General features: G+C 42.8%; 1 protein-coding gene across 1 annotated transcript; it reads right to left on the reverse strand.

Moving 5' to 3' along the window:
• Positions 1–435: 435 nt before the first annotated feature.
• On the reverse strand, positions 436–24924 carry jupa (junction plakoglobin a). The gene is made up of 16 exons (XM_033624395.2): positions 24772–24924; positions 11843–11892; positions 11214–11375; positions 10850–11097; positions 10305–10543; positions 8628–8829; positions 8149–8293; positions 7842–7945; positions 7401–7739; positions 6630–6782; positions 6385–6504; positions 6132–6282; positions 5052–5173; positions 3684–3723; positions 2807–2942; positions 436–1532 (listed from the first exon to the last, which is right to left on the reverse strand). The coding sequence occupies exons 2-15, from the start codon at positions 11853–11855 to the stop codon at positions 2809–2811; spliced, it is 2172 nt and encodes a 723-aa protein (XP_033480286.1). The 5' UTR covers positions 11856–11892; positions 24772–24924; the 3' UTR covers positions 436–1532; positions 2807–2808.
• Positions 24925–25381: the final 457 nt, after the last annotated feature.

Genomic DNA, 25381 nt, shown 5'->3' on the forward strand with positions numbered 1-25381 from the left:
CTCTTCTGTTTGTTTACATTCACTTATATATTTGATCATGTACCATCATTTTTGTCTAATTTTATTGTCTATTTGCCTTTGTTTTTACAGTAAAGCACTTTGAGCTACATCTCCTGTATGAGAAGTGCTCTATAAATAGAGTTTACTATAGTTAATATAATTAATTCCTGACTGTTGTTTGGGAGAAAAAGAGATGACTAAATGTTTTTTAAAAATGTATTGCATAGGTACTGTGCAGCATTAAGACTTTCCAGAATCAAACTGATGAATGTAAATAATGCTGGACTGTAAGCAGACCAAAAGCAGGGGTTTATTATGGGATAGATCCCAAACAAACATATCAGAATGTGCATTTTCATTGTGGCTGTAACTATAGTTTCCAGTATGATTGTAATGAATTGGAAAACAGGTAAATCATTTCAAACATGGACACCATACTGTTTAATATATCCTTTATTTTTATTAAACAAAATTTCAGTAAAAACTCTTATTAAGTAGAAAGACAAAATTCCCTGTCAGTAGTTTGCTCCAGCTGTAGGGCCGTCCCCGTTAACTAAATCATCATGTCATGACTAATTAATCAATCAGTTGAAAACATCTGCAAAGAGTATCCATGTCATTGTTGTTCTCATACAGTCACACAGGATATTTCCTTTCAATTCAGTTTATAACAAAAGACATCTTTGTTAATATAATGCAGATAATGTGAACCTTTCCCAGTGAATAATTTACAAAAGATGAGAAACATTTCCTAAAAACAAACAAGCATCTTGTTTACCTACAGCTGATTACATAAGAGAGGGGGGGGCAGCCCTACACTGCTCTCTCTCTCTGAGGTCTGTCAAAGACCTCCACATCTCCTCATTTGTTCACTCCTACTGAATTAGTGCCACGAGAAAGATCGAGCCCGCGTGAACTAACTCTTAACTGTTGGGTCACAGCGGGAGAAAGTTGACAGTATATAGTGTCAAAACTACAGCGTAGACAGCAGTGTCTGTTACAAAGGCGTTAAGAAAGAAACAGAGCGGTGAGCAGGTGCGCCGTGCACGTTGAGCCACCTCTGGCAGTGTTTTCAACTATTACTCTCCTTTTTTTTTTCCTTTTTCTTTAAAAAACAAAAAAAAGAAAAGGAAAAAAAGAAGGAAGCTACACGATTATCATCACAAAATAAAATCTCTTTGGCATAGAATACCCACCCGAAAGCATAAAACACACACAGACACACTCACAGACGTTCACATGCACACACACACACACACACACACACACACACACACACACGCACACTCTTAAAAGGTTCTCTAACAGAAACCTACAAGCATCGTCATCGTTATAATCAGCAAAATTATGCTATAAAACAAAGTTGAGCCCTATTAAGATTATGAGTCCCGTACTCAGTGATAATTGCATATATTACATCAGGCTGAAAGCAGAGGGAATAATCTCTGCTGACCACTATATTCTCTTCTTTGTCCTTGTACATCCCATGTCAGCTCCTCTGTGTCTTTTCTACCCTCCTCTCTCCTCTGGGTCTGTGAGAGGAAAAAAGACACAATGAGGAAAAAGATCCACAAAGCCGATTTTACCACAGACAGATTGTTTTAAAGTTATTATGTTGTAGAGAAGAAACCTCAGAGACCTTTTTTGAAATCACATATATGCCATTGTCTGCCCAAACAACGGCAAAAAAAAGTCATTTTAAGGTATTTTAAATTGTACTTTAGAGTTCATAGTTTCCTAGAAAACACTAAAAAAAATGTTGATAACTCATCCTGCGTTCGGTGGGTGGGGGCATTACTAATTGTGTATCCCATAGAAGGCTTCTTGAATTGTTATGTCCCTCCCTCATGACCAACTGGAGCAGTGCCCAGGACCTACAAGCTAACTACCAGTTATCAGTTATGGAGCGATGATGACCTGACACTGATCTGTACTTGTGTACCTCGCACCCACAGGTCATGACTGGATTACTTAGCAGGCCACCAGACACAGGCTCAGAGGCCCAAAGTGTCAGTGCTCCCTGTCACTTGTGACAGCCCTGTTGCCTTCCTGTTTGGGCTGTCTTTCCCTTTAAAGAGGGAAGCAGGAAGTGCATCATTGATTAACTCATACCATGTGTGCTGCTGGTTTGTTGTCTACTTCAGGTGTTTTCTTTTGTGTTTAATTTCTTTGTTCATTGCACTTCACTACACACTCAAACAACACGCAAAACACTACTGATAGAACTGATTTACATACTTTATAATGCATTGGGTAAACTTGTGTTTTGTTAAATGAATGTTAAGTTAAAAGTCATGTGCTCCTCTTTGTTCTTCCCTTGAGTCCAGCTGTGACACACTGAAGGAGACATGTGCCAGCCAGGAAGAGACTCAAATAGACCTCAAAGAACCAAAACAACTACAAAGAGGCACAAATGACCCCAAAGCCATGCAAAGCGACTATAGAGAGACTCATAAAGTGACTCAAAATTATCACAAAGAGGCGCGAAATAACAACAAAAAGAAGCCAAACAGCTGTGTAATCTGTGAGTCTTGCTCCTGTGTAGGAGAGGTGGTGGGGCCCTCTGCATGTCTGTGCCCAGGGGCCCACTGTCTCATAATCCGCCCATGTCTCCGCTCAGAACAGATTTGCAACAGATTCTTTAAACATTAAAATTATATACGAATTCATACATATTTATTTATTGATTAAGTTCAGTCTAGTTGTATATTTTATTTCATGAATATAAATATATAGAATATAAGTTTTCTTGGGAGTTAGACTGTAGACATCCAGTGGTGTTTGGCTGAGGTTTGTATTTACTGACCGTTAATACTCATTGTACGCTTGTCTGTCGTAGGCCATGCTGCCGCCATACTCGTCCTGCATCATAACTCCGTCCATGGCTTCCATGGGCATGTCAACAGGATATGCGCTGTAGCCAACCATACCAGCATCCAGCTCTGCAACAGATGACAACATTTGTTTTTTATACATGTTACACACTGGACCATTTGTCATTTACTTCCCCTTGTACTTGAAGGGTTCAGTTACTGCTGCTGTCATGATAGTGGCAACAGCAGCACAGAAAATTAAACAAGCTGGTGGAAATAATTTAACATTTCAGGCACATTTTTGGACCGCAGAGATCTTGGAGAGCGGAGACGCCGTGTCTCTCTGCTCTGAAAGGAGACAAAACATACCAAGGCCATACAAGGAGAAAAGAAGGAGAAAAGTCAAGGACAGGAATTAAGGGAAGGATGCAAACACAGATAAGGAAACACCAGGAGGGAGATAGACGTGGAGAAAACCTTTTAGACTTGGATAAGTAGTAGATATGTAGACAGCAAAGAAAAGGCAAAGGCGGAAGTGAATGAGATAACAGCACAATGTGACTCGACCATAAGCAATACTTGGGGAACGAAAGACACTGATGACTAGAAAATGTCACATTTGTGACTGATTTTTTAAAGAAGATATGAAAAGAATTAAGTCCATTAAAATCAACAAAGGCTATGGCTCCAGTTATGTATACTGAATCACCACAGAATCCTTTTTAAACTTAAAATACAATGTATTCTGCTACCAAAAGATGATAGTAAATGGAATCTGTGGGCAGATTACAGCATGTTCACTCCCAGTGCTGGAGTGACCCGGTGCTGAGGAATGTGCTGTATGTGCACATTACAGACACAGTTACTCACCATCTGGATATGGTCCATCCATGGGGACACTGTTATGGGCCTGCAGAGTTGATGAGAGGACAAAGGTCAAATGAAGTCAACACTTTTATTAATAGTTCTCATTAAATATTACCACACAACATCATTAAATACTTTAAATAAGTCAATTATGGCATTACACGGTCTGTTATTTCTGAATACCAGGCCGCTGCTATGACTAACAGAACATTGCTATGGATGAGGTCCTGACCAAGGAGGCTAAGTGGAAGCATTTAAGTAATTATAACCCAATAAAATCATTTTTAATTAAATATTTTGTGTCAAATTTCTTTGGGAAGTAGCCATGGAATTAGTGGGATGATGTATGGCAACCAGGTCTTTATTCAGGGTTCTCACGCATTTTCATGGACTTTTCAAAGACACATAATAAAATTTCCATGATCAGTCACAGTTTGGCCAGTAATGCGATCAGGACTGTATAGTACACTTTATTCTAAATGTTAATTACATTACTTCAGGAGCAGTAGAGCTGCCAAAGTGGGCATTTTGGTTGGCCCGTTGGTTAATTTGCTTGAGAAAAAGAATGCTCTGTACCTTTGAAACTACCAAAGTACGCATTGGCACTCTGAGTGACAACTGAACACCCTAGGCTCTCTATGTCGACTGCTCCATCTCAAAAATGTGGCACAATTTAAAAGTAGTAGAGGGGCACAGGTACAGAAACTTTGTGATTTATCACCCGACATGTTTAAATCATGCTGTCACAACATTATTTTTCTTGGCCCACTTGCGCGATGTTATTCTAACCTATCAGTTTAAAACTCTATTAAAACATATTTCCAACTAGCCTGCATACGCTGAGGGGAAGATGAAATGTAGGGAGAAAATACATCATCGCCACATATTTGAGCTACATTACCTCAACAGCTACATAAAATATATTTGCTGTTATGTTATATTACTGTAAGATTTTCATAGCACACAACAAAGTTTCACAACTTTTTCAAAAGTTTTAAGGATTTCCCATGACTTTTCAGGCCTGGAAAATGAGATTGCAGAATTCCATGACTTTTCCAGGCTTCCACGACTGTGGGAACCTCGATTATTACTAAATAAAATCCCTCCAGAGTGATTTAAGACCCACCCGCTTTGTGTCAGTGTTCTGCCTCACCTTGTCTGGGTTTATTTCACCATCATGACCCACTTGCTTTATATTATCCCTAACATACATCATGAAGAAGCAGTTTCTTGTAAGCTTCACATAATGTACTTTATCACTGCAGTCAAAGGTGCTGAGATGTAAACCCAGAGAGCTCAAGGGGATTTAAATAATGTCTACTTTAATGTTCACTTGTCATGTCCTGGCAGTGGAGGGCGCCAGACACTCACCATCTCCCAGGAAACGGGGTCGTGCTTGAAGAGGGAGTGTGTGAGCTCCACAGACACTCGCTTCTTGTAGTCTGAGTTCTTATCCTCGGAGATGCGGAAGAGGACAGCTGCAGCGTAAGTAGCTGAGGAGGAAAGAATCAGGACACATTCAGCACTGTAAAAAAAACTTACACTCCTTTCTACACTAATTATGTGCGATGGTGTGGGTGTATTGAAAGGAAAACAGATCCAAGTTCACATTTTAGTCTGGACTGCACCAGATGTTCAAGTTTTGAGAGCAGCGTTACCAGATGTGTTTTTGTATTTGTACGATAATTTTGCCATCTGTTAGATGTGCAATCAATAACCCCAAAAGTGCCATACTGTACAATAATTGGACCATTCTGAGATGCTTATGATTAGTAGTTGGTTTTAGTCTGCGCTGCCTCATCTTAATTAATTTCCCCAACATGGTCAGGATGGCGAAATAATATCCTACGTCTGTGTGATCTCTTTCCAGCCAATCATCTCTTGGTGCAGGCTCTGATGAACGTGACATATGAGCAGGGCTGTCGTTCTGGAGCCTAAACCTTCCTACTATGGTCTGCTGTGTTCAAATGGAGTTGTTTTGAATGCACCAGTAAGCCCACTTATTTATTTAATTAGCTTAGCTTATGATCTTAGCCTGACTGTTTTCATGCAGGATATGATCAGGCTTCCAGTCGTGCTGTCTTGAAATTTAAGTTTTGTAAAAGTAGGCTATTACAAAAATTGTCTCACTGACAGATATGTGGACTCATACCCCCATCCATGAGTCAAATCTCTGTCAAACAAACCATAGAGGTAGTTTAAACTCTGACACTGTACCTTGTTTTGTGATCAGATTGTATTACTTCTAAGTCCACTGTATGTCATTCTGAAATGCAGTGCAGTAAAAGTATAGTGTCTCACAGATTGGACATGGTCATGTAGAGTGAGGTACCTGGAAACGGCACTTACAGTAAGTACAGCACTTGAGTAAATTGACTTTGTTCCTTTCCACCTATGACTAAATGCTACATTACGGTAAGCTAATCGCAGTGCATTATCTGGGTGTCCTACCGATGCCCTCGTTGTTGGAGTGAAGCAGGTCCATCAGCGGCGCCGACGCTCCCTCGCTGTCGATGATCTCAGCTGACTGCTTGTCCAGGGCCAGCTCGCACAGGACGCCTGCCGCCACACGCTTCACGTTGTCCACTGGAGAGTAGAGGAGCTGGAGAGGGGGGAGGAAGGAAATGATTACAACAAATAAACAAACATAAGGAAGTAAATTAGAAGGACAAGGAAGCGTGAGAGCTTCAGTTTCCTCAGTTACCTGAACAAACAGAGGAATTGTCTGCAGGTTGGCGATCTCTGCTCTGTTGACGGGATCTCTTGCGAGGATGTGCAGAGCTCCTGTGGAGCCCTCCACAATCTCCTCCATCCTCACTCCATCCTAAGGACCAGCGTGAAAAGAAGAAATGTTGCTCAGAAATAATTCACAACTATTAATTTCCACAGTCCCTTAAAAACGACTCATCAGTGACGACAAGTATCCTTCCAAACCAGCCCCTCGTGTACCTGGTATGTCTGCTGGCTGGATGAACCGTGTTTCTGGGCGTCCTGGTGAGCTTTGAGCAGCAGGTTGACCAGACGGGGGATGGCTCCGGCGTCCCTCAGAGGGGCCTGGTTCTCTGGGCACAGGGCCAGGTTGCGGATCAGGCCGACCACAGCCTTCAGGGAGGGAAGGAAGAGAGGAAAAGACACGGTCACTGTGCTGTTCACTGTTATCTGTCAGCGAGTTAAACAAGGCCAACAAACAACTTCAAGCTTCTCCATTAGAAATGCGAACTGAAAAAAGAAGTAAGAATTGATTTCTCTCTCCCTAAAGCCTGGTCTTGTAAAACATACTGTTCCTGCTGTCATGTGCATTTCATGCTCTTTCAGGCTGATTGAGACACCTGCTGTCCCCTTCGTCCATCTGTCTCCCCATTTTCCCCAGCTTCTCTCTTTGGATAAACCCATTAACTGCTTGGTGTGTTTGTTTTTACAGTCCTTTACTTATGTTCCCTTAAACCACCTGCTTATCTTGAAGAAGTCCAGACTAGAGGGAAAACATTCACCTATCTAGACAAACCTAAAGACTCAAATACGGGTCCGTAAGACGTTGAGCTGAAGAAAATGATGCTAAAATATGATCATAAAGACTGTGGTTGGATATCACTCTTTGCATAGGGGAAAAAACAGCATGGAAAATTAAGTTAGTCCTTCATTGATTTCCAAAAATCATTTCACAAGCTTAAAGACTTATATGACCCCATACTGTCCCCTCCATCCCTCCCTCCTCTCTACCTTGATGACGGGCCAGTAGTAGGGTTGGTTGAGCAGCTTGACGATGGCGGGGATGCCGTAGTGTTTCCTCACAGCATTCTGAGCCACCTCAGCCTGTTGGTGGCGTGATGTCAGGTGGCGCAGAGCGCAAACAGCAGGCTCGGTGACATCCTCCTTCTCGCCGGCACGCAATATGGCATGGATCAGCGCCTCCACGCCGTTGCCCTGGGTGACCAGAGTTTTGTTGTGGGCATTGTTGCACGTGAGGTTCGACAGGATGCCGGTGGAGCAAGTGAGCATGTTGAGGTCGTCTGAGCTAAGCAGGCCAACCAGCACCTGCAGAAGGCTGTCCATCCCCTCCTGAAGACAGAAGAGAACAATTTCAGAAAGTTCCTCAAGTGACAAAATCAGATTTTCAGTAAGAGGAGAGGAAAAAAGTGAAAGTGAGTGTGTGACACAGACCTGCTTGGTGGCAGCATCAGACAGGTTCCTGAGCGTCCACAGACAGTTCTGCATCAGACGCTGGCTGGAGCCCGTCAGGTGTTTACCCAGAGCCTGCATCCCACCTGCAGGAGCACAGAGGAGTTAGATCACTCAGCTCTCAGCAGCATCTCATTAATTATGCTGTCATATAGTGCTGAGGCTGACAAGACGCCATTAGCCTCAGTTCAGGTAACAAAAAGCTGACACACCTGTATGACTACATTGTACACACACACACACACACACACACAGGTGTGCACTCAAACAGAAAACATATATCACATACCAGCCTCTACAATGGCGGGTTTGTTGCTGGGGCACACAGAGAGGACTTTGAGCACACGGCTTGTGGTCCACAGCAGCTTCTCGTAGTTATAGTTTCTCATGATGTGAACTAGGCCCTCAGGACCCCCGTTGGAGAGGATGATCAGCTGTGAGAGAGAGGGACTGTGTAAGTAATGTATGCAGAGTAACCTTGGTTTTTGAACACTCAGAGTCCTTTTGTAAAGATCATACATCGTACAAAGCTGTGACCTGTCCTGGCAGATAAACACCAGTTAATTCTCACTCATTTTTAAGACTAAGCAAACAACCACACCCGCACACTCATGGTGCCAGCACCTGAACAACTCCGTTCACATGCCACACCCAAAACAAAGTGCATGTACACACAAGCACAGCATCTGGAGCAGTCTCACATTACAATACTTGGCTGTTATGAAGTGCACCAGCCGTTGCGTTACATATACTGATGATTACACACACCTTGCTCTCCTGGTTGCCATAGGACAGCAGCTGCAGACAGTCTGTGGTGATGGCCAGGAACTTGGGGTTGGTCTTCTTCAGCAGGGGAACCATCTTCTGCAGGCCGTCGGCCAGACGGACGGCCATCTTAGCTCCTTCCTGGTGCAGCAGCAGGTTGTGGAGTGTGGTGATGGCATAGAAGAGAACAGACTCCATAGGAGAGCTGTGGGAGACAAACAGGCAGGTTAAGTGTGTATCACAAACAAAAGGCATGTCCAGTTGCTATATATTAAAGAAAAATGTCCTCTCTGTTAGACAAAATGTCACTTGGAATGTACTGAGTGATTGTATGTGTTTTTTGTTGGACTTAATTTCTTCCACCTGCCTCACATACTTCTACTTAAGTCTGTAATCTCCTATGTTGCCCATATTGCTAGTCAACACCAGAGGTCACGGCACCCAAACATTTTCCATCATTGACTGAATTTTTGAAGGTTGTCCGTCATTTTGACAGATTAGAATACTGAGGGTGAACTACTGTTGCTTTAAGTAATTCACACCTCTGTCCAGTTGGTGGCGTGTGCATATTAATTAGCTATTATCTAGCCTCGTCTTGTCTTTAATCTAACATACATGACCTTGTTGTCTATCTGGCTTTAGCCATCACATTGGTAGGCTACACACTATGTACCACTGCAGAATGTCACAGCAGAGTGTCCAAAATTTCTTTGCACAGTCGATGTGTCTGTTCATCTTTCGTCTCCATGCCCTTATAAACGGGGTGTAGTGCTGCAGAGCCCAATGGAATGATACTCTGCCACTTTTTTATCCTTATATTTTATTGTCATAGTTAAGTAATACATGTAACCTTGCCACAGTGGTTACATAACCTTTGAAACGAGCCAAATCGTAACGAAGCCCTTGTATGCACACGCATAGTAGGTGCGCTGTGGTACTTAAAAACAAATGGAATACCCCCTCTGTGTGGAGAGGAATGTTAATTATTAAAACATTAAAATTAGATGCTATTATATAAGTCTTACTATCATTAAAAAATGAAAATAAGAATGACGGGTAATAAAAGATACGAATGGAATTTTCACGAACCTAATTTGTAAACAGCCTAATGCAACCTCTGGTCAACACACTCCAGACAATGTGCTTAAACTAGAACTGATAGTGGCATAAATAATAAAGATTTCTGGTAGATTAAGGAGAGGTTTGCACAGCAGGTCTTGTTGCTGCCTTGGAATATTGTCTTTTGAGGCTAAGGCTGGAGGAGAAATCAACGTCTCTTCATATTCTATACTGGCTTTCTCCTGTTATATTCACTAAACATCAGTATGAACTGTTGAATCAGAAGCTCTTGTTTTCTTCTCCAGTTGAACTGCACTGTAGCTGTACTATAAAATACCTAAACATGACCTCACACAGTCTGCAATTGGCGTATTTCAAAAAGGATTTGATAAGCAACCCCACAAAACAGAAAAATGGGTCTTGAAATGCGACTGACATTGCCAAAAGGCCTTTAACTATCTGTGTTATAGGGTTAACTTTCCCTTTCCTATCTGCACTATAAAGAAGAATGCAGCTTCCAAACATATACAAACAACCAGGACAACAATAAGGATCAAAGTCGCAATTGACTGAAGTCAATAACTTCCTCAATCCATGATCTCTCCTTCTCTTTGTAAGTACCTGAGCATGCGGACCAGAGCAGGGATGCCTCCAGACTTGAAAATGGAGAGCAGTCCCTCTCTCTGGTGGGACAGGTTGTGGAGGATGCTGGCTGTGGCCCGTGCTGTCTCCATGTCGCTTGTGTTCTGCATCGCCCGCACCACCGCTGCCACCATCTGAGGTGACTGCATCAACGCACGGCGTGATGCCTCCTTGCGAGTAAGCTGGTTGACAATCTGCGCTGCCTTGCTGACCACCACCTGATGAGCAACGAAGGGGGAAAAAGAAGAGCTTGTTTTAACTATTGGACAACAATACAGATACTCAGTCTGGTTTTAATGCAACTTTGGTAGTAGAGGGTGGTATTCAAGACATGACAGTTTTCAAAATATTTCATTTAAAATGACATTAAACAAAGAAAAGCAACTATTTTTAAAAGTAATACATTTAAGTCAATATAATTATCTCCTAGCCCTTTAATGACGTATCCAGTGTCAGCAAGTTTGACGAAAATACTGCGCTAATTCCAGATTGTGTGTGTGCGAGCATGATTCTGCGTTCATCACCTGGTCTTCATCGTTGAGCAGTTTGGTGAGCTCAGGCACGGCGCGTGTGGCCAGCTCAGCGTCATCCTGGTAGTTGATCAGATGGATGATGGCCGTCTTGAGCATCTGGGAGGGCTCAGCCAGCCGCTGGACGTTGGTCATCTGGGACGGGTCTGTCTGAGTGGACAGGATGGTGGTGCTTCCCTCCACTGTCTCTGGGAACATTGCTGCCCGCACCCGCATGGCTCTAGTGTAGTTGCTATCCACCTCTATTGAGAAGTGAGATGACGATCAATGATGATGACATCACAGGTCAAGTGTAATTAAAGCAAAGTCTACAGTATGTATACATATTGGGTGGTTTATTTCTCGCTTGCTGCCTTACCAGGCTGATCTGATGTGACAGTGGTGGTCATGGTGTAATGCTTGGTGGTGTATTCGCCATCATCATCTTTGACCGTGGGGGCTCCGGACTGGATGCCCGAATCTAAGCCATACCTCGTCTCCTGCCACTCTGTCACCTTCACCACACTCTCGCCCTCACCCACTGTCAAGCGTGAAAAGAGGAGCTGTTAATCCAACGTCATTAATTAACAAGTTTGATGAACATGGAGTGAGGGATTTGAGGATATTAAAGGGTTGTACCCCCTCATTATATTTCATTTCAATATTTAACAACAATTGGACTTTTTTGTGTGTTTTGCCCCCATTTTTCTCCTCAGTTAAACAGTGTTTTACTTCTACGCCACAAAGAGGAAACCTTTTACAGAAGTTGTTGAATGTATTAAGGAAGTGACCTCAGCATAAATAAATGAAAACAATAGTTGGAAGTAGGAAAGGTCACGATCAAAAGGTTCAACAGTGGCCTTCTAAAGAACTGTGGAATGATGTGGCAAAGGCGGGAGTGAACATGAACACGCATAAAATCAACATAAAATCACTATATTCTTAAAGAATTTGTAGAAACGTAGGAAAAGGAAATAAAATATGAGAGTAAAGTTGTGAATTACTTACGTTGCATTGCCATCCTTGCCTCCCGCTATCAAAACAACGATGAAGCAAACCTAAAAAAAAAAAAAAAACCCACAAAAAAGCCAAAGTCAGGATTTCCAAAGTTTCTTCTGCTATAATGATGATAAACTTCACCACACGCCTGCTGCCATTTCCATAAATTAATTAATATTCCAACAAGGTGTCTGGTCTCTCACACAAGACCGTCAGTTTTTATATGCAACCAGAGTCTGACAGTTCATAAGATAAACCCCCCGCCCCCCTCCTCCAACCCTCCCAGCCGTGCACCCTGCCCTGAAAATGACAACACAGAGCAGCAGCAGAGGCTCATGGGAGAGGGAGGGCGAGGAGGGCAGAGAGACAGCTGTAAGTCAGGAATGCTAGTCAGCACAAGTGACCTTTAACCCCGGGCCTCCGCCCATACAGTCGTGGGAGCAGCCTGCTGCTGACGCATGGCAATCAGGAACCTGCTCGTCAGGTTTTCACTCTACTGGGTGAGTGTGTGCACAGATAGTGAGCATACTCCTTGTTACACACTAAACCTCTTGGAAAACACCCACTTTTACTTTTGTTTGTCTTTGTCTTGTCTTTCAGTTTTTACTCTTACTATCTGTAACACTTATTTGCCTGGGTCTCATTGAATAGATTTCTAAAAATCTGACATTCTGTGGCATCTTGTAGTGTTTTACTGTAACAATGCTGCAGATTGCGCAACCGTCATGCTACTTGTTGGTGCAAGTTTGATCTAAAATCTCTCTGCTTGCTACTCAGGTATTCAGTCCTTGCACAGACATCTTACTGTACTGTCATTAAATTTTGATGTACTTCATGTACCATAAACCGCATGCACGTCTGAGTTAAAATATCAAAACTGAGCTGTATGTGGGACTATATCTTTAATATTAAATCTAATATTCTTCAATTGTTGCTACCTGTAACTAAATGCGATAGCCAGGTTTCCTTTGCACGTAATATCCTTATTTAATGTCCTAATTTTTGACCTCAAAATGAAGACTTACATAGTCTGTATTTAAGTCTTCATTTTGCCATAAGTCAAGTTAGTCTTGATTCTAGACTCTCTCATCATCAGAACATGCATGAATGTTTTCCGTCTCTGCAGCCTGAATGTCACCCACCAAAGGAACCCTCTTCATCACAGAAATATCTGTATTCATCATAATAGCCTGCTGCTGCATGCGACATATGACCGATAGTACAATACATTCACTGTGCTGGTTACAAGTGTTTTCAGATGTTTCACTGTTACTGACAGGATTCTTTGCAGAGCACACTGTAGGGGTGCATTGTGTGTGTGTGTGTGTGTGTGTGTGTGTGTGCGTGCGTGCGTGCTGTACATGTAAGAGTGTGGTTGCTGATTTCTGCAGGCACTGCAGTTACTGGGGGGGCTCTACATGTGGCAAAGTCAAGAAACAAAGGCTTAAAGAGACAACAAAAAGGAAACTATTGCCTTCCTTCAAGCTCTTGTGTGACAGCTGTTTATAGCTTACAACATGATTCCACGCAATAAGCAACTACACTCATCCTCTGCCATTACTGCTAATAAAACAAGTCAGGGCTAAAAGCGACAACGCCAAGCAGCTGCATTGGTACAAAATGATCCGTAAAATTACCACCTTTACGTCTGCTTACATTCAAATTCAGACGTTCACACTTACACAACTTTACAACGCAGTGAGCACTGTAATCAGAGACGATTTATGGGTTTGGAGGAAAGAAATTTGTCCAGAGATGAACTGCTTTGTCTCTCTGCCGTATGCTGGAGCTGTTCATGATGTAAAGAACCACTCCCTCGCCATTTTTGCCCTCTGGCTTTGCATTAGGATGTGTCGTGTTATTCCCTCGGCCGACCCAGCCCACTTTTTCTCCCCCAGGCCTCATACTGTGCATGTTTACTAGTGTGTGGTTGCAGCTTCTGCAGGTTTTTTTTCCTTCTTCATACAAACTGGAATGACAAATACTGACAATAGTGTGTGTGCTGCATGCTTCTCATTAGCTTTCTTTCTGTTACACCTTAAAGAGCTAGTAGCTCACATGCAATTCCCACGTGTTTTTTTGGGCTTATGTGTGTTAATTACTGTAGATATGCATGGGCTCAAAAGCACATTCACCTGAACCTGATGTTCTTGTACGGTCCCAACATGTCTCTCTGTCTCACTCTCACCTTCACAGGACGCAGCAGCTCAGCCAGTTTCAGCTGTAGTCAGTCTGGCACTAGATCCTGCAGGACCAGGCCCCTGAGGACTGTCTGTGCTTGTAGCCACATGCTACCTTACAGTTAATGCACTGACTCATAAGACAGAGACAGACAGAATGCATGCTCGCAATCACTGTGTATTCCTAAAATTCTCACTAAAGGTGTGGTCTCTTTTTGAACACACGCACGAGGGCTTGTTTGTCAAGACAGTAAGCAGCCACTGGCTGGCTGACCCTAAATTAGTTCTGTGTTTTACAAAGGCTTTTTAAAAAAATAGCTAAAGACATTTTATTGATCTGCTGCTGGAGGCACAGATACAACCGATATAAAACAAAGCTCATGTGACTTTTTGTTTCAAGCAGAGGTACACAGAGTCCACACAGAACTTTCCTGTTCTCTGTAAATCAGGGACAGTGTTTGTGTAGTCTTTGTTTTCCTGGGCGAGGCAACGGGTTCAGCCAACTGTTGCAGTGCTGCGACACGCCCCGCGTATCGCCTAGGTAACCGAAACTCTGCTCCGGCACTTTACTGTGGGGGGTTTTATCCACTGACCCATCTGATGTTTGAAGCTATGGTCATTTGTTTGCTGATAAGTGCTGTTCCCTCTTGGGTTTTCTTGTAATTTTGTTGTTTTTTCCACTTCCTCTAAATGCCCATAGCTGTGGTGCAAGCCAAGAAAATCCAAGAAATTACTCATAGTTTTGTTTTAAAATAATATACAGCAAATTATAAAACTCAAGTGGAGGAAAAACTTTTCTTTTTTGTATATTATGATTGTAGTAACACTCAGTATCACGGCTTATCTGCCGATACCTCCCCTATTGTTCAGTGCTGACTAAAATCTGTAGGTTGTATTGTGTACTTCTGACTGGACTTTGCTCTCTTCCAGTTAATCAGTGATGCATCCTTTCGCTCTCACTCTACCTTTAACATCATTGTCCTTACTGACACAATCCACCCACACACACAAATTCACATTAACAATGGAAACCACACTTTTTACTCAGGAAAACCACATCTCACACCCGTCCCTTCCCACTATCTTATTGCGCAACAGCCTCTCTGGATGATTTTAGGGGGCTTCTTCCTAAAAAAAAACCCTGCAAAGTAAAACCAGGAATGTGTATCAGTGAAAGCCGCCAGTGAGCGAGTTGCAACAGAAAAGCAGAGATGGATACTGTTCAGCACCCGATGCTGAAACGCTGGTGTGACATTCCACACTAACCGAGTCTATTCAATCTGTCCTGTGTCCACACGTAAATCTTGTGTGCACTCTTTCACACTAAGGTCCTCTTAACTTCTCACTGACTCACTAACGCTGCTGAAACTAACAGACAGTATGAGGATAAGGCTACTGTGACAATGCATGAGTAACCCTGCTCTCAATCATGAGAACAGGTTCACTCTCCCACCCCCCCGCAGGCATGTCAGACAGGGAGTGTCTCCCCAGCAGTGACAGGCTCTCTACAAGGGTGTGGCAGCAGAGGGTGTGTGGGTGTATGAGTGAACTGGGTGAGGTTGAATACACCTAATAGCTAGAGGGGCTAAACTGTAGATTCTGACATTTTCATCCTCCTCAATAAATCATCTGGATAATTACTAAGTTATGCACTTACAAACTGAATATCAAACTGAGAAACATTTCAGCATTCCAGATTTCGACTTCGCTGGCATGATCTCCTGTTTGTATCACAGCAGGAACGAATCAGGTCAGGAAGAGGCCCAGGGGGCTGCAGATGTACTCTGGTCGTATTCCAGAGTGGCTCTGAACATACATTACAGAGTTTGCAGTGATTTGTTATTTACACTCATGCCTGTTTGGCAGGCGGGGGTGTAAATAACATGTCGCCAGGCTTTCGCTGTGCACTCTTCTGAGATTTTACATCCCTGATTGAGAAGATGAACTTCGCAAAATTAGTATCATATGGAAAGGCGTATTTTGACATTTTGCGAAATACTCTTTTTTGCCCAAATGCCAAGAGTTAGATGAGAAGATTGATACCACCCTCACGTCTGGCAGCCAGTCATCTGAGCTTAGCATAAAGACTAGAAACAGGCTGCCTGGCTCTGTGCAGTGATAACAAAATATATCTACCAGCACCTTTAAAGCTCACTAATGAAAACATTTCTCCTTGTTTCTTTAATCTGTACAAAAACTGAAGAGTAACAATGACAGGACACAACCCTGCAAATCACCCCCTGTACTACTACGACCTGTTGTTTTAAAATAAGGTAAGCTAAGCTATGTATCACCTGACAAAGCGCCAACCTCTGGAGCTGAAAAATTAAGTGAACGTGAAAGTGTCAAAAACTGCAGCTCTTCAAATGGTCATTTGAGGCTGGCTCCAAGAGCGGGTCAATCCCCACAGACCCCCATGTTACAATCATAGACTTAAATAATACCTAGATATCCGATAGCAAAATGGCGCCTGTTTATTCCAGTGGAGTTTAGCTTCCGGGTTTACTTTTGCAGCCCACTGAATATGCGCAGTAGTGTTTCTCCCACTGGCCCTGCCTGCAAATTCCTGCTTGGCTAATTAACTCAACACTGTGATAACGTCACAGATTTCTAAAATGTTTTTCCTCAGCACGAGGAAAGTTTTACAAATATAAAATCTCCATGGAACAAAAATTCATATTAGAAAGAGTCATAATTGACCTTGTTTGCAGTTGGAGGTGTCCTGTCAACAGTTTTACAGACATCTTTTGTATAATGGTAGCCTCTGGGTAAAATGCTGCATTTTTTTGCAGTAAGCCACCACTGGGAAAAATTGGCTGCAAGGCTTAGCAACATTCCTAGGGGCCTGGTTAAAAGCGGGAACTCGCAGAAATTAACATGTTTACAGCCTGATACAAAATCCAGTTCTGGTCTCTATAACTAATTTCAACTTTAATGACAACTGTACTGAAGGTGAATCTTTATATAACTCACCTGTTTACATTTTTGAAGGCCTTAAGTTATGCATAAGCAAGGGCGTGGCCTCTTTGAGTGGCGGATGTCATCTGTTGCTACCATGGTATCAACGATGGTTGGGTAACCTTACATGGTGTAACCCCTGATTCACAGAGAATAGGCGTAGCTGTAGCTGTTGCTATTTCAGTGTGTTTTCAGTTCATGAAAACAAAGTGCAACTTTTTGATCACTTAAAAAAATCTCGTTCAGCATTTGGTTGTACAAAAGATACTCTTGGGAGTCAGATGTTCAGTTTTTGTGGTAGGCCTAAGTACATTTTGTTTTAACAGTATAAAGTTAATTGCTAGAGAAAATAGCAGCATTATCACAGTTAACCATATCTGTCAATGCACTATGCTAACAAAGCTGGCAGCTAGTGTTTGGTTTTGTCCAAATATGGTAACTTTTGGCTCTAAAAATCCAAGACGGTGACCAAATTGCTAAACTCAAGGATTCAAAATAGGAGTCCCCAAACCAAGGGGTGACGTCACCGTGTCCATTACATGAAACAGATTGTATTTATTATACAGACATCAGAGTGGTTTCAATTTTCTCATCTAACTCTCAGCAAAACAAAAGTCAATCTTTTCCATTGACTCACTTCTCAAATAACAATAACATATCTATCTTTTGTTTAAGATATTTGCTAAGTCTCATGGTTGCCAAAACATTACAGCTCTGTTGCAGTAACTTAAACTCATCTGGTGGTCTTGGATATCTAACAGGCTTAGTAATGTCATGTTTAGGCTGACATGCAAATAAAGCAGATTACCACACATCTGTAAAGCTTCCTGTACCATCTGCACAGATCAACTATTTGACATTGTATAGGCTGCCCCCACACGCACACACCCCTTCACATATATGTCCCCTGACATGCAACACACACTCCTCTTACTATAAACCGTTTCCCTGATGGCTTTAACACAACACCCTGCAGTCACACAACCCAATCCCCCTGACACAGTAAATGGCCAGTGCAGCCAGCTGAGCCTCCAAAGCAGACAGGCTGTAGTTGTGCTCTCTGCATCCCGTCTCCACAGAGTCGGGGTTCAGCTGTCCCAATGGGATACCGCTTAACACCCCCTCCAACCTTCCTGGTCCCTGAACCACACATCCCTTACTCCCAACTCGCCCAACAATAGTTGTTATGACACAGTAATGGAGGCAGCAGGGGCTAACTGGATCGCTGTTTGTTATAAATCAATAGGAGAGGATGTGAAGCGGTGCACAGCTAATGGATTTATTGTGGTGGGTGACAGGAAGTGATGGTCAACATTATCTGACTTACCAACTGCTGGGAAGCGTCTGGGCTGAGAGGAGAAGTTTATTAGGAGAAGCTGTGCTTTCACAACTCTTCCTACGTACTATAGACGCAAAGCTATGGTGACAAGCTACAGCAGGCTGTATCACGTCATTCGCTAAAGTTCAGTAAGAACGCAGCTTGGAGTTCACATTTTAAGGGAGAGCATTTGTCAATTGACTGTAACAGGCAGTTGATGAAATCCAGACCATAGCAACGCCAGCATGCCAGGAGCCCACAGAGAAAGAACAGACAAGAGATACTGCTGGTGTGCACTTGAGCAACACACAAACTGGATCTGTCTAAATGTGGCAGATGCAGCACAGCGCGCTCCTCTTCCTTGCCTGTGCTGGAAACATTCCCAAGTCAACCACAGTCAGCATGCCAATGAATAAAATAAGCAACAGAATGGATAATGGCCCTAGATCTGTCAACTGATTCATTGCAGCTACTTAAATGAGATGAATTAAGCCAGTGGATGCAGTTTGGTGGCTGTAAACTGGTGTGTAGCTGTTTATTCCCAGCAGGCTCTCACTGTGAATCAAAGGGAATGTGAGCTGTCTCGGAGGAGGTGCCTCAGTGCAGGGCAGGATCACATTGCACAGATCTGATAAGGAAGGAGGGAATGAGTAAAAAGGGGTGTGGCCCTGTGTGACAATAAACCCTCATTTGCAGGGCCCACAACAAAGTTCAGCAAAGTGTCCAGCACATATCAGACACTGTGGGAGGGACAGAAGTATGTCCAAAGATTGTCCTCCAAATCAGGAGAAAAAAACCTCATAGAGATATGGGAATCAAATAGCGAGATTTCACTTTTTTAAAAAAATCCAGAATTTGACGTCTAGTTACTTAGACAAAGTGTTTTTTGGGCAATGACTTTGTCTTTGGACGTACAGTAAGCAGGATGTGCCCCTCTTCATGTTGTTTGGTTGACGGTAGGAAGGAAAAGGATGAACTAAGTCTCTGATACCGCACAGAGAGCCTCTGTGTTACTTTTGTTTGGGGTAGAGAGGAAAAGAGTAGCCGCATTGTCCCATTGACTGCTGTCACAGTGAAAAGGAAACCGGGTCTCAAGTGTCCCCACTGGATGCAACCAAAAAGGCTGCAGCACATCAAGATGGCTCCATGTGTTCACTGGCCAAGTTTGGTGGCCAACACTGCATCCAAAGCCCCTGTTTAAAGGCCTGACGGGGAGTTTTTCTGTTTTTTTTTTTTTCTTGAACTGCCACTGCTATGCATCGGTGTGCGGCTGAGCGCTGAGGCGATGTGACAGATGATTAATTTTTCAGGGAGATTAGAGGCACAAGGGAGCGGGAGGGGGGTGCTTTAGAGAGCAGGGCAAAAGTCTAAAGGGACCCTAAAGAATACAATGCTCGGCTGGAAGAAGTTCAAGTTCACAGTTTGTTCTAGTTTATGAAAACCACAACCAAAACAAAAGAAAAAAGAAACATAAAATATAAATATTTGAAGAATGAAAGCTAGCATCATGAAAAATTAAGTGACTTATTCTGATGATAATTTGTCTTGATAAAAACATCCAAAATGCGAAGTGTTAACAAAGAAGAAATGAGAACAGAGCAGCAGCGGCCCTGATTGTCTCAAACACTCATGCATTTTTTCAGTTCATCCAGTGTTTTGTAAAGTATGCACAGGCCTCAGGGTTGCACAACTTTCTCTACCCCAGAGTGCATGAAATCCTTCAACAGCAGCGAAACAAAGCAAACGATCGAAAACCGAGACACGAGATTTTCAATCCACAGTGACTATATGCAAATTTAACTTCCCCCTGTGATGCCGATGCTCTTCGTGTTGCACATTTAAAAAGTCAAGCTTTATGTGTCAGCCACACCCTTGCTGTCCTCACTTTCCTCAACCTCTCGTAGAAGTGTAATTAAGTGACAGGGAGGGAGGAGGAGGAGAAAAACAGACACCACAGAACTCATCAGAGTCACTATGCTGAGAAGTACAGCTCAGCCAAATCATCCAACTGTGAAAACTTTGTCTTTTGAGTCAGTGCTGGAATCCAGATCCCTCCCTCCCTCACTCCCTCCTTGCTTGGATACGCAGTCAGTAATAAAAAAAATATCAAAGGTAATGTATTCATGACGAAAACAGTAGGGTTCAGCTATTTCTAGCGTGCTGTTAGAGTGACGCAGGGGTGTTTTGGACAGCGCTTTGGCGGAAGTTGAAACCTGGCAGATATTCATGCAGCTTTTAAGTGCAAGTGATGGGAAGACACAGCCATTAGGTCTTTGACATTTTAAGTAAGGGACATTTTCTTGTCCTGGTTTTATACGACCATGAGGACTGCTGAAGGTAAATAATTAATTTCAGTGACTGTCATGGGTAGGGTTCAGCTGGGCAGTGTCAGCCTTACTTGCTCAGCATTATACCGCCGTGCTCCGCTAGAAGCTTCTGATTTTAGTTTTTGTCAGTGACAGCAGAAATCTTTCACATGACGATGCTGCCAATTATTTAATTACTGTATTCAAACTAAACAAAGGGGCTCAAAATTCTTTGGCTTTTGTTGAATTAACCCCTTCTCTGGAAATGTGGTTGCACCTGCGCGGTTTGCCTTTAGATGTTAAAGTGATGTTCTTGGTCAGAGATAATATTAATAATAATATTGGAGCACAGGATGTCTGGGAGGGTCCACGGTATGGGCATGTCTGATAATTATTTCCTCTAATTTGTGTGGAAGTTAACCCCCGTGGAGAATTTTGATGTTGTCACACCAACTCCCCTTTGACTTCCACCACAAAGAGCCCTGTCGTAGCTGACGGGAAACTTTATCTCTCTGCGTAACCCTTCTCCATGGGAACAGTAAAATACAGAGGCAGGGTGCTATGCAAACACAGAGCAGGTCACACGATGTGTGCTTTGAGTGGCTGTAACCGAGCCCCTGGAAAGTACTCAGTCAGGCATTGCTGAACAAGACACAGAGACGAGGTAAGACAGTGAGTCCGCAGAAAAGAAATCCTTGATCCTAAACAAAGAGGTTAGGATATATGCCATACAGTAATCCCCTTTGCAAAGTGTAGACCTATTTATATACTGAAGGATCTCTTGGCCTCTTGCTCTGCTAATGTAGGACAGTATCAGGGAATTAAGCGGGGGGGGGGTGGGGGGGGGGGATTATCACCGTGCCGCCACAGCTGTAGCTGCGAAATCTACAGTAAGTTGCCCCCCTCTGTCGCCATCCCACCACCCGTCCACCCTCTTCCCTGAGGGCAGACAGGAACAGCTTTCCTACCAGGGTGCTGTCTGTTGCTGCTGCATACTTGATGACACAGACCCAGGCCAAGCTCGCTCGGTGGAGGCCTGACTGGCAGAAAGCATTGGCACGCTGTCCTATTCAACCTGACACACATTCAACAGCCCCAGCTGGATGCATTAGTGTAGAAACAAGTTGGATGCCACAAACTTGGTTAGTGCTGTTCTTGGCACTTTGTGATGGCGTTACTCACTGATAGTTCGAACAAGAAAACAAAGGGTAATGTGATTTAACGTTTAATGGTCCAAGAGACAGAAAAGCTGTTTAACTTCTAATTCCAATGTGACCCATGTCAAATTTGACTACAGCAGATATTAAACTTGGCAACGGAGTACATCGCAAATGACTTAAGAAGGGGACGGATAAGATAAAAGTAATTTAAAGCGAAATTTGTGCTCCTGTGGTCGCTAAGCGGGATTGAAACACTGCTGTCCCGTCAAGTCTGGAGCATCTGCAAAACAAGGTAATGACATCATGGAAGATTTGGCAACACCTGGAGGTATCACTGCTGGCATGACCAGCTGTGTGGGAGTGGATGGGTGCTATAGCAACAGCAACACATTTTAGGACTATGATTTAATGATGCATTATTCACTGTCATACATTACAGATGTGTGTGAACAAGAACTTACTCCCCCAAGCACAATTAGCTCATTGTATTATTTACTGCTGTCTGAGCTCAAATATGCAAATCTAGGGCTCGTACGAATAGGTATTTGCATTATGAATTAATTTGGTTCATAAGATGTCAGAAAAAGGTGCTGGTGACATCTTTTTGTCATTTTGTCCAACCAAGAGTTCAACACAGGGCAGCGCGATAGGGAGAAAATCCAATATCAATATTTTTTACCAATTACTTTGATATCAATATTGCGACAATATTGTAGTGTTCACTATTGGTGCTTTCACAATATATTTACACAATAAATTTTTTGATAAATACCCATCAGTAATGCAGATATAATAAGAAAGTAGTGAAGACAAATAGTAGAACAGCAAGAACAGTCTGCTAAGTTCAGAAAACTACATCACTTTACTGTAATGCAGCCTTTAAATCCAGGAAAACAGGTACACCCTGGACAGGTCGCCAGACTATCGCAGGGCTGACACATGGAGACAGACAACCATTCATGCAATTTAGAGTCACCAATTAACCTAACCTGCATAGACCCGTTTCCACTGAAGAAGTTCCTGGTACTATTTGGGGGGCAGGAACTACTACAGGAACGTCCTCTCGTTTGGCCCTCTCAACCGCCGTGTCTCCACTGAGAGCGGAGTATGAGGAAGGTTCCTGTAAAGTTACGGGCTCTGGATGTGACGTAATCGTTGCGCAACCATTTTGACCGGGGCGACGTAGGGACGCCGTTAGCCGATAGCGGTGTCTGTAATAACTCACTAAATGGCCCGTGAAAAAACTATTTTTTCCAGCGGATGTCTTAGTTACAACATGATTGAGCTAACTGGAGTAGTTTCATGTCGTATCCGACAACGGGAGGCTTTTAACAGATGACGTCCTGATGTTAGCTTTGCGGCTGCTGTTAGCTGTCCCTGTCAGCTGATGCTTTTTAGACATCGTGATTTCCCAAAACTGAATAAATACCACACATAGCAACACAAAACTGCTTTGCTAGGTCAATCATGTTGTAACTAAGATATCCGCTGGAAAGACTAATTTTTTCACGGGCCATTTAGTGAGTTTTTTTTACATGGCGGCAGAAGCTATATGAACGAGCTAACCCTCGTCTGCTGAGGTTTAAAAATGCCGGCTATTTTGTTGCTTTCTGTTGACGTCACATCCCTCCTTGAGTATATCCAATCAGCACCAAGTAATCCCCAAGCCCCAGCCGGGAGTCTTTCGGGGCCGTTCTGAGTACCTACCCCGAGGCAGGGACTTGTTTAGCCCCTGTAAAAGTTCTGGAACTCTGTCCTTCGGGGGTGGTTCCTGCGGTGGAGACACGCACCAACAGCCCCGGCCCCGTAAAATTACCCCGAAGTTCCTGCGGTGGAAACGGGCCTCATGTGTTTGGATTGTGGGAGGAAGCTGGAGTAGCCGGTGCTAACCACTGTACCAAGTGCTTTTTTTTAAACTATAAGGGGCCAAAAATGCACTGATTTTTGATTTCCTAAATAGCCTAGTGTAAGGTTTCGCTATGATTATTAAGTTTAATATATTTGGACTAATATCATGATATCGATATATCAATGTATTGCCTAGCCCTAATTTTCATTATGAATTAATTTGCTTATTAACTTCTTGATTAATCATTGGTCTATAAGATATCAAAAATCTGTCTTTATATCATCTGCTTTGTCAAACCTTGACTTTAAAACCGAAATATATTAAACATCATAATCATAGAGGAGCAAACAAAAAAAGGAAAAGAAATAGAAATCTTGTACTAGGCTACTTTTGAGATCAAAACCAGTGCATTTTGGCCCATTAAAAAAAAAAACTTTTTGACTGGACTAATTGATTATAAAAATCTCTGGATTGACTAATCGATTAATCGCCTCAGCTCAATTAAAGTTTATATGGTATAGTTAACTGTAGCCTACTTACTTACTTGTAAATATAACTGTTGTTGTCTTGCCAACGTGTTAAACTGTCCTTAAACGGATTCACATTTCGTTCAGCTCTTACTTGTCCTCTAAAAGAAATATATCATCGACATTACCTGCATGTACGGAATGGCCTCTTTTTCTTCACCTGCCTCTCTCGCACGCGGACACACATACACACGCGCGCGCGCATACTTTACACCACTAATGACACTGTGGGACTCTATTGACAGGTGACGTCAAGTTTTATGATCGATACTGGGGCCAAAACCATGGTTAGGATTTATCAGAAACAGATATTTGACACTTTGGACAGTAAAATAACTTGTTTAATTTGAGAAAATAAACTTTTGGGGCCTGAGGAGCTTGCGCTTGACTCCGAAACAGCAGGCAGCGGCCAGTTTGTGGCATGCGGAAATGAATTCCAAATACTGGACTGGATTTGCACCCAGGTAAGGAAAATATAAGAAATGTGACTAAATGTTTTCCCATAAAGAAACATGATATATAGAGAGAAAGATAGGAACTATTACGGGCAAAATAGGCTGCTGGAAAAACAGACGTCGATGACAAAGACGCAATAAGCATTAGGAGAAAGTTGAGCATACACATATTTAGTGAATCTTACCTGTCGAAACACACGGAGGCGTTTTAGTTTATTCCAGATCGGTGTTGTTTTCCTGGAGAGCAGGGCAGTTGTCTGTATTTCTCCTCACTTCTCTCCACTGTCTGCGCCGTGGCTGCTGCTGCTGCTGCTGGCCAACAGTCCTCTGAACAAAAATGAGTAAAAGAAGCGTCACCTCAGCTCAGACTCCGCCTCCATCAGCCCGACCCCACCCTGCCACAGGCTGCTCCACACTATGCTCCACACACTGGGAGAGGCGGCGCTGCTGCGGTTTATTGTCGGGAACCGAAGTCAATAAAATAAACACCAATTTGAAGTTTACGTCTTGAGAAACCCTTAGGCAATGTTGTAAATAAAAATAAAGTTTATAATGGAGGACCAAGCTGTAGGTTTATGATGTTACTACAAGACTGGAAATATGATTTAAAACTTTATCATACATGTTTAAAGCTTTTACATAGTATACATTCACATTACTGTAAACTATAGCCCATAATACAGTATACAGTAGGTTATATGATACACTGACACACAACTGCCAAGCTTATAAGAACAAAGTACAAAGTTCACATTTGCGTGGACTGACAGTAACAACACATTTAGACCTGTAGAC

This window comes from Epinephelus lanceolatus, chromosome 3 (assembly GCF_041903045.1).
Source record: "Epinephelus lanceolatus isolate andai-2023 chromosome 3, ASM4190304v1, whole genome shotgun sequence".
NCBI lineage: Eukaryota > Metazoa > Chordata > Actinopteri > Perciformes > Serranidae > Epinephelus > Epinephelus lanceolatus.